Here is a 10213-nt window from a genome sequence, read left to right as displayed (position 1 = left end):
CTTTTGTTTCATGACACCGTTACGGGAAAAAAAAAAGGATTTACACCGGCGCCATAATATCAGTTTTCAATGTGTGAATATAAACAAAATAAAAGTCTATTTAACAGATAAACTTGTTGTCCCTTTGTACAATGTAGAACCTTTTCTTTTTACACTTAAATCACTATCATTGTGGTTTGTTTTGTTTTAGCAATAGGATGTTTGTTCAAGTCAAGCCATTAAAACTCCAACTTTAACTTTCTCCGCCCCGACCACCCCCTCCTTCCCCCCCCCCCAAAAGCTTGAAGTTTTTCACAAATGTATAATCAAAATTAATTAGACTAACGGCAATAAAACGACTCCAGGACAGAACAGTGGCGTAGCAGGGGGCAGGGAGGTCTGAAATTTTAAAATCCTTCCGGGTCCCAACTTAAGGGGTCCCCTAATTGAGTGTCGTGTCTGATTTTTTTCACATTAAATATTAAGCCAATGCCATGTTATCTTGATATTCTTGTTGTTATTTAAATCTGTGACAATGTTGCATGTATTCCACACATTAGACACATACTTATTAAGTACATTATCTCGTGTCATGATGTCGAATGTCAAAATGCAGGGACACTTAAAGAGGTCGAGCCCCCCCCCCCGGGCCCCCAAATCCCTTGCTACGCCCCTGGGACAGAAGACGACAATGTCACGTGGCAATAATACATAAATCGTTATCACTAACTTACAAATACAAAAAAAAAAGCACACAGCATATAGAATATTTATAGGCCTACAAGGATACAAGCACATTTGTGTTCCGTATGCTAGGACAAATTTAATCTTATATAATAACTCTCTACAATTGTGACGCATCAATTAGCCACGAAAACCATTGGTTTAGCGGAGTTTCTAAATAAAGAGTACATTAACGTCATAACCATATAACAAAATAAATGCTATTAGGAATGTAGAACTCTTTTTTTTTTAAAAAAAAAGGAATGTATGTAAATTTAAAAAAAAAAGACGCTCAAATTTCTAAACTTTGACACAATATTATATCCAAAACAACGTTTTAATAAACGACTAAAAATCAATAATATTATAAACATGAAATAAAAAATAAATAGAAAAATCTCATGTACATTAAGTATCTTTCACACTAATAGTTGTCTTTGAACTAAAAAAAATCGTCTTCTTGCAGGGTTTCTTCTAGCACTGTAATGGTTATGTTGACACAAAACATCTCCTCCTGTTTGGAGTTCCATGCCTGCAAGATGGCGTCGTATGTTCCCTGTTGGGCGGAATATAAATTCAGTTTGTAATGTACAAGTTTTAAACGACAGACACAAGAGTGTAAGAAAAAAAAATATGATGAGCTACAAACACGTGCTGAGAGAAGGGGCAAGAAATATCTGAAAATATAAAAGGCCGACTTCAATAGATGGTGGGTGCAGACCTTACCTAACTCTCAGTATCTTCATAATTTTTTAGTATGTTTATTACGACTGTTTGTCTGGATGACTCCAAATGACCTCTGTTGTGAATGACTCCTCAATGTTTTGATGTTCGAGAATGACCAGTGTGTAATGAGTATATAGACGGCAAGTAGCCTCTGTAACGTGTAAGATGAGGCGATGCGGCCATGTTGTCGACTTGAATACTGTCTGGTCTAATATCAAATTTTGTTGCTGTTGAAAAACCTTTGTCATATATCCACTTTTAGTGGGGCCAGTGTCAGCGTGGCTTGAAACCCTGTATGTTTACTATGACGGTATCGTCAAGAAGATAGAGAGAGATGGTATGAGTCATACGTGAGGAACTAGAGATTGTAGCTTGAGAGGCAGTTGATGAGTTGAGACTTGTACAGCCGTATACTTCCAGAAGATCATTGAGCCACTACATCAATAATAACACATGTTTGGATGATGTTAAGTGGAGTATAAGGATTTTATGTCTTATTCTGTTCTCTAATCAAGTAGACATTGTTTTTGTAATTGTTTTTGTTTATCTCTGTGAACCACTTCATATTACTATTTTACAGAGTACATTTGAATTTCTTAAATTTTAATTTCATGTTAATAAACCTATGTTGCGTTCACAGAAACACCACTGGGCGTCAATTTGTCACTACGGTAATTAGTTTCTATGTCCTGACACTAGCTAGAAATCTATACCAGTAAGTTAAGATATTAATCCATTTTTAAACATTTAAAACTACTTCTTACTTTGACGTACTCACTAGAATGTTATGTGTTTACTTGCTAAGTGATATGAAAAAAATAATGACTGACTTACTGGATAGCTTGTTAAAATATGTAGGTTAGTGATGGTCTTCGAGAAAGGATACGAAACTAAAAAGAAACATTTAAAAACAAAAATCAGTAACATGAATAGTTTCCATTCAACTGTCTGCACATCACATTTATGATGCTAAAACTAAATGAGTCTACATAATTAATGTTTAAGAAAAGTAACCATGGAAATGTGTATATCAAATTAAAGATTTTTTTTTCTCACACTTTTTACGAATCATCCACCACCTTTAGAAGCTTTTCAGTAATTCAACTATCTCTATCGTGTCAGATAACTCCCAATGTTGTTAAATTAAAGACAATGTCATTTCGAAAAAAAAAAGGTTTTAAACATTAAACATAATCTTAGTAATATAATTAATAGCAATTCAGGAACATAGGAATGTTGAGGCCCTCTAGAGTGATCAAAGAGTTGATGTGTAGCCAGATTTAAACGTATGCGCAAAGCGGGTATCAACAGAAAGGAACATTAATTTATGTACATGCGTCTTGTCAATAACTAGACTTATAATTACTGAAACGAAGAACAAGATCTTTACACGCCGAGATATTTTAGCAATGAGTCTTTAACCCTTAAAGGGATGAGCTGTTATACAATGAGTGCATAAACAATGGAGGCTAAACTACCACACGCGCCTTAAGGGTTAAAAAAAGACCGCATTACAAACAAGAGATCATAGACAGGGTTACTTCAGCGACTTGACCCCATGATGACCTGCTAACTATCGTAAAATACGCAAAATAAAAATCTATGGCCATATCACAGGATCTACGGAGCTCGCAAAGACCTTCCTTCGGGGAACAGTACCAGGAAAAAGAAGAAGAGGCATACAGAGAAAGCGATGGAAGGACGGGTCTGCCATTGAAAGAGGTTCTAACTAAGGCAAAAGACAAGAGAGGAATGGAGAAAGACAGTCGACGAATCTTGCTTGGCGTCACAACGGTCCAAGGGATAGGTAAAGGTAAAGTATAAAAAAAAACGTGTATAAAGTGACCATTTGAAATTTTCGAGGTAGTTGAGTCGAGGCTCTAAATACACTATCATAACAAAAGCAAAGCTCCCTTCACCGTACTGCTGACTGAACAGTTGGTCTGTTTGGGAGAGGTCCAAGCAGATATATATATTACAATCACATCTATTTCTAGTGTCTCGTAGCTTAAGAAACCCGGGCTTAGCAGGAGGCCTATAGCAGAGTACATCGGCGATATCCACCATTTTTATTTCACTATATCACGCGTGTGGATTTTGACAGGGTTGTAGGTTCTGTCTATCTATGTAATGTAAAAGTACAACACTAGTAGCTAGTATTAATATATTAATCTTGAAACCAAGAAGTTGTTTGTAGTACAGAAACTGATGACGCACCACTTTAAGGAAGTGGTATAGGACTTGCCTGTTTGGGCTGAACTGTTGTTGTGTTTTTGTTGTGTTTATTGCTAACCTATTTTCACATGGACTTCCCTTGTAGCGTAGCCCTAGTAGTCAGTTACCAAACGAGATAATAGATCTACAAAAAATGATGCGCAAACCACGGCCTGCGGGTCATATCCGCGGTGTTATCGGGTCTCTCGAAACCTTCGCCCAGAGAGCGTAATCTAGCCGACTCGACTTTTTCTTTTTCGGTAATTCTACCCATGACTGAAATGATTATGACCCCAAGGGCGAGAAATGTTGGACCCTTCTGATTTACGTAACCTTCGGTAAAGTCCAGTAAGGAATCGGTGCCATCATCCCGATTGATCGTTGGAAAGGCTTTTATCCAGCGACGGAGAGCTCTTCACTCCTAATCCTGTTTGAGGGTTCACAACAGTATCGACCACAGACCTGCTGGCTTTAAGCAACCTAGGGCAGCGCTTACAATGTGGAATTAGCCAGGTATTCCTATGCTGTAACCGTCACAATTTCTTGGCAGGACCGCTACTCCTATTGCTCTCCTATGACGGCCCCCTTCGTGGAACGGCATGGCTAACTTTTTGGACTGGGTCATCGGTCTATTTGTTCCATCCCCACCCCGAGTGATAAAAAAAGCTCACCCAAGGTTGCCCGAAAGAGACCTTGTTCGCTTCCCATTCTTAGCTATCTAGTTCCTCTACTAGACGTTTCCACAGAGGCGCCACGCTGAGGCGTCGGGGGCTGAATCCTCCTTACGCAACAGACATGACAAACAAGCTGGAGCTCACAAAACCTTAGGCCTATTAATTGTAGCGTAAGCTCACATGCCTTTACACATCTCTCTATTGTAACACAAACAAAAAATTGCACCATTACTTACCTCCTTTTGGCACTGGACACATTGGAATATATTTCTTGAGCAAATCACAGTTATAATTATCTGCATAGCCTAAGAATGGCAGACTATCTCCGTGGAAGAACAGGCTCGCATTGAAAAACCCACTGTCAAGGTCATGAGCTGAAAACAGAATGTTTGTTTTTCAAATAATTTCTTTTTTTTTTTTTTGGGTCTTGTAGTCTTCAGTTATTGTTTGTTTTTGTTGAGGGTCGTTGACTTCTAGCACCATACTACTGATAGACAACTAAACAGTTGTAGGCATATTATAAAACTTAAAATAACTTGAATAATTTCTTCATGAACAAAATTAAATTTAACTTTTCTTACAAATTCAACTTAAGATGAAATAAATTAAACTGATATTTTAAAAAATCTAACTCTCTATAACAAACGTCTTTACACTCAGGCATCCTGGAGTCGTCTGGCGTACTTAGCACAGCTTACGATAGCGCCAATTATCTTGTATCATTCTACAAAACTAACTCTCTTTCTTCATAATGACTTTGGAAACACATACACACAGACTCCATAACATTGGTGAAAGTAATTAAATTTCTTTTTTCTAAAATGTCTTGTTGATCTATTCATAACGCCATCGTGACAGAAGTAGTTCAGCCACCATTTTACTAAGCAAATTAAGGGAAATGTTTACTCTCTAATCTGAACAAAAGGACCCATGACTATAAGTGGATCTCAAGAGTATTGTAAGATAGTCGTGTATTATTTTTAAGAAGAAATACAAGCCTAGAGGGTCCTGGCACTATTTTGTGTAGCTAGTATTAATCTCGAAACCAAGAAGTTGTTTATAGTACACAAACTGACGCAACACTTTAAGGAAGTGGTATGACAGTTGTCTGTAAAAAGTTTAGGATTAACTTAGAGCTAGGCACAAGGCTACGACATTTTGTCCATTTTCAAAATGGGCCTTTGTGATTACTGAAAGAACAGAGAAGATCATTATATTTAACTGAACTAAATATGTACTTGTTATTGTTACCTACTTGGCGTCACTACAAATCAGCTCAGTAAATGAAGATTTTACGATCTAATGAGCAATAATGTAATGTTAATTATATATCTAGTACTTATAAACAGATGGGTGTATTTTTAACTTACGCAGTGGGTAATTAACAAATATAGTGACTTCTCCAGATGACACCAGATCTTTTGGGGTCCATGTGACATTTATAGGATTGACTCCTGTGAAGATAATGACAAATTTTAGCTGCTAAAGAAAATATGTTATAACTTAATACTTTTCGTTTAAGTTAGTTATAGATATAATAATATATAACAACGGATTATCCATTTAACTTTGAAGCTCACCTCAGGATAGGAATCGGCAACTCCCCCCCCCCCCCCCCAGCCTTTTAGCCGAAGATAGCAGCAGAAGGCGGGCAACGACTTAGTCTGCATCGATATGACAAAATATGTAAGTCGCAACTGTGACTTCTTTGTTATGTGAAACTCATCTTCAAAATCTAAGTCATTGTTATTATTACTATACTTATTATCATTTTATTATTATTATTATTATGTTAGAAATGAACGAGTAGTCATTCTCTGGCGCTGCCAGGGTCGAGTTTCGCTAAAGAGAAACAAAATTCATCGTAGTCCCTTTAACAGTTTTCACTGAGGAATTTTCTGGTGATGTGGCAGGTCTGCAGCAGTACCGCCCTCTGACAGGCAACGAAGATGTTCCTAGGAATGTTAAGGGCCTTGAAGGTGTCTGTGAGGTCAGTTGTTATTATCCCCTCGGTTGATATAACAATGGGGTATATAGTTATTTTGGATAACTTCCATAAACGCTATTATTACAATTATTATTATTATTTATATTATTATTGTATACGGAAGTGTAACAGCATTACTTTAGTTCGGTATATTAATTATTCGTTGATACTTTAGACTTATTTATTAGAATCTAGACACTTGTATAGCTGAATGAGATTTTCTTACCACAGTTAATTGCTTGGCCACTGTCCGCCACTTTGAAAGGTCCTTTCTTCACAGACATCTTGTTGACATTTGAATCTCTGGAGTGGGCCAAGGTGTAGACACAGAAATAAATGAACAGCAAAATGTGGAGAGTTGTGTCCATGCTGTCAGAAAAAATACAGATTAAAGTTACCCCATTACTCAAATAAGTTTTTTTTTTCAAAGTGTCAAAGAAAAACAATTGATTGGGGGAGGGGGAGAGAATAATTAACTGAACAGAAACAGTAAAAATGAGGAGGGAAGTAGAGACAAAAAGGAACAGTAAAAATGAGGAGGGAAGTAGAGACAAAAGGGAACAGTAAAAATGAGGAGGGAAGTAGAGACAAAAGGGAACAGTAAAAATGAGGAGGGAAGTAGAGACTAAAGGGAACAGTAAAAATGAGGTGGGAAGTAGAGACAAAAGGGAACAGTAAAAATGAGGACTGAATTAGAGACAAAAGGGAACAGTAAAAATGAGGAGGGAAGTAGAGACTAAAGGGAACAGTAAAAATGAGGAGGGAAGTAGAGACAAAAGGGAACAGAAAAAATGAGGAGGGAAGTAGAGACATAAAGGAACAGAAAAAATGAGGAGGGAAATAGAGACAAAAAGGAACAAGAAAAAATGAGGAGGGAAGTAGAGGAAAAAGACAAATAAATGAGCGGGTTAGAGGCTACGTAACAGACCAAATAAGGTCGCACAAAACAAAAGAATTGAAGGTTTGTATACAAGCAAACGAATCTATAAGTAAGTCTACTCTAGACTCTAAATAAGTATCGAACTGTCGTTCAGACTGGTCCCGGATTCAAACCCTGCCAGTTCCCATCCCCAGTCGTCCTGCGGAAAGTTTTGGACTAGGAAGTAAATTATCTTCAACTCTGAAGGAACATCCGAAACATATAAAACATTTTTACAAACGAAACATTTTCAGGACAGGTGTTTGGACGCTGATAAAAATATTTCTAATCGCACAGATTTTATTGGTGTTGGTGTAGATCGATTACAAATTTAGTTACATGACTGGTCCAAACGAATTTATAGAATTACACTTCGAATAAAAGTGTGTTTTTTTTTTTGGTTACTTTTTACATGGACAGGACATGTGTCCTATCTACCCTCCAAGTTAGGGCGAAGAAAAACACTTTATTGACCGAGGTCAGGGCTGGATTTTACCTATAGGCAGCACAAGCTTATAGGGCCCCAAAGAAATATTTAGCACAAATATATAGTACAGAAATAATATATAATTTATGGACTCATAAAGGTCCCAAAAGGGCCCAAAATTTAAAACAGCTTAGGGCCTCTTCAAATATGGCACTGGCCGAAGCCATTATTTTTTCATTATTGAGATTTTTTCTTTTTTTTTTTTTTCAGTATTTATAAGCCGAGATAGTTTATTAAAATCAAATTATTAGATGATGTAGAAATGAGATTAATTGGAGAAGGCCTAATTCTGAATAGATCCACTTATAACTAGTGGCATAGCAAATATCGCGCGTAGGGGTTCATAGCCCCGGGCTCGTTACTATTGAGTCCCAAAAATAGCCCTTGAAAAAAAAAAGGGGGGGGGGGGAATACATCGAATTTTCACAGAGGCGAAGCTAGGGAAGGGGTGGGTAAATTCCCAGGGCCCCTACGCCACTGCCATGTAATCTTGCTTTTCACGTGAGGTCAAATATACTAGCCAGCATTGATCTAGATGATGTTATATTTGCCTTTACTGCACAGAAAGCTCGACGTGAGGCGAATTGAGATTTGTCACTTGTGCATTATCTCGCCAATAGACAACGGTATTACCCGGTATTATTCAATAAAAGAGTCTTAATAATTATGTTTTGTTTATTTGACTTATATGCTGTACCAATTGGAATAAAGACATATATTTATAAATATATTATCTCATGTCATGATATCAATTGTCAAATTTCAGGGGCCCCTATAAAGGTCAACCTCCCACCGAACCTCCCAAATCCCTAGCTACGTCACTGAATTAGCATCATCTTATCTTATATAATACAGACGTTACTTCAAAAAAAGAAGATGATTACGTCCTACGCGTCATGCATTTAGTCATGCATATTAACTATCAAGTTAGATCTCCGTGGCCTTACTAAAGCTTCTAAAAAGTAGTACCTTCATTGGAATGTCTTTTTGTAAATGACTCGATTTGGTTTATATTAATATCACACTTAACCTACTATATTCTTAAACCCGGGTCCACAAGTACCTTGCTACGTTACTGCTAACATTGTGATCCATGGGTTTTTCACAAATCCAATCTTAACCGCTCTATCAGTAACATCTTATGTAAGTTATGAATAAGAATTAAGATAAGTGGTTAGCTAGTTGGCCTATTGGTGAATACATTATTCGTAATAGGTAGTGTTAAATAACGACACAATAGTCTAGAACAAGACACAGCATGATACTTACTTGAGCTTAAACCACACGTCCGTCTTACAAGTGTCTCTTGGTGTGTTTGTGTGTGTAAATATGTGTGTGTGTGTCATTGAGTGTTTGATTCAAGCACATTCGGGAATTCAGATCTCTGTCTTAGTAATTTACTTCCTTTAACTCAGGGGCTAAATAGCACGCATTGGTTGGATAGGGTTAATGCGTGACGGGGAAAGCCCGGATTATAATCCAGTGCTAAGTCACGTGGTGGTACTATTGTGACTTGTAAGGAAGCCAAACTGTAACAGGGAACTTTATCGAATTGAGAGGGGGGGAGAGAGAGGGGTGCTACCGTTCTTTTTAGCGGCCCCCGTAAGGGAAAAAAAAAGCCGCTATTAGGTTTGTGCAAAATGTCCGTCTGTCCGTCTGTCACACTCAGATCTCGAAAACTAGAAGAGATATGAAAAATATTATTTCATCATTAAATGCGGCTTGAAAGTTTAGGTGCAACGGCTACTTTTGGTTTTCTAAAATCAAACCGTTTAATTTATAAAATTAATTATGCAAGCGATTTTTTCATAAAAATACACCAATTCTAAAACAATTAAGTAAATGTAAGGGAGGCAATGTTAAAATATGCTAACAAAGATGGACAACTTTTGTGTATTTTCAGTATCACAAAGTCAAATATATTTTTTAAAATGTACAGGAAATGTTTACAACAAATATAAATAATAGTTAAAGATGTTGTTTCTAGTCAACTAGCTGCTAAAATTAAAAGAAAACATTTCTGTTTGTTTATAAAGGCTAATAATGCACTTTGTATGTAAATATCACGCACATTTTTTAAAATGGACTTTTTATGCAGCGATTTTCGTGCAGTAGCGTAACGTCGCAACATGATCAGGTGCTAAACCAATTCCTTAAACTTTTTTAAAAAATCAGATTTTATTTATTTTTTGTTTAGTGCCCCTATCCGAATAAAAGAATATTATTTTTGTGCGTTTTGTCTGTTGGTCGGTCTGTCCGTCACGATTAGATTAAAAAAACTAGAACTCTAAAAGCTATTGAAAATCTGATTTACCCTTTAATGTTCCTCCCGTAACATCTCAATAGTTTTAAGTATCTGAAAATTGATTGTTCCGGATTTTTTTTTTTTTTTGCAAAACTAATCAACCCCAACAAATGTTTGTTTGCTCTTCTAATTTATATTACATTCAATTTCCATTCTTAAACGTTGCAAAAACACATTATCAATAATATGTTGTTCCTTT

The 10213-nt window shown here is 36.6% G+C and overlaps 1 protein-coding gene across 1 annotated transcript; it reads right to left on the bottom strand.

Annotated features, from left to right (window-relative positions):
• Positions 1-269: 269 nt before the first annotated feature.
• On the bottom strand, positions 270-8819 carry LOC129927460 (uncharacterized). The gene is made up of 6 exons (XM_056036821.1): positions 8773-8819; positions 6530-6672; positions 5687-5770; positions 4553-4690; positions 2263-2318; positions 270-1258 (listed from the first exon to the last, which is right to left on the bottom strand). Exons 1-6 carry the CDS (start codon positions 8802-8804, stop codon positions 1145-1147), a joined length of 567 nt encoding a protein of 188 aa, XP_055892796.1. The 5' UTR covers positions 8805-8819; the 3' UTR covers positions 270-1144.
• Positions 8820-10213: the final 1394 nt, after the last annotated feature.

Source organism: Biomphalaria glabrata, chromosome 7, assembly GCF_947242115.1.
Source record: "Biomphalaria glabrata chromosome 7, xgBioGlab47.1, whole genome shotgun sequence".
Lineage (NCBI taxonomy): Eukaryota > Metazoa > Mollusca > Gastropoda > Planorbidae > Biomphalaria > Biomphalaria glabrata.
Note: the sequence above shows the minus strand (reverse complement) of the source record. Positions and strands in the feature narration are given on the sequence as shown.

Coding starts and splice junctions, on each gene's coding strand:
- LOC129927460 (XM_056036821.1), bottom strand. CDS start 8,804: ATGGATCACAATGTTAGCAGTAACGTAGCAAG. Junction 2,319..4,552: donor GTGTCCAGTGCCAAAAGGAG/GTAAGTAATGGT, acceptor GTTTCTTTTTAG/TTTCGTATCCTTTCTCGAAG. Junction 1,259..2,262: donor ATATTTTAACAAGCTATCCA/GTAAGTCAGTCA, acceptor TCCGCCCAACAG/GGAACATACGACGCCATCTT.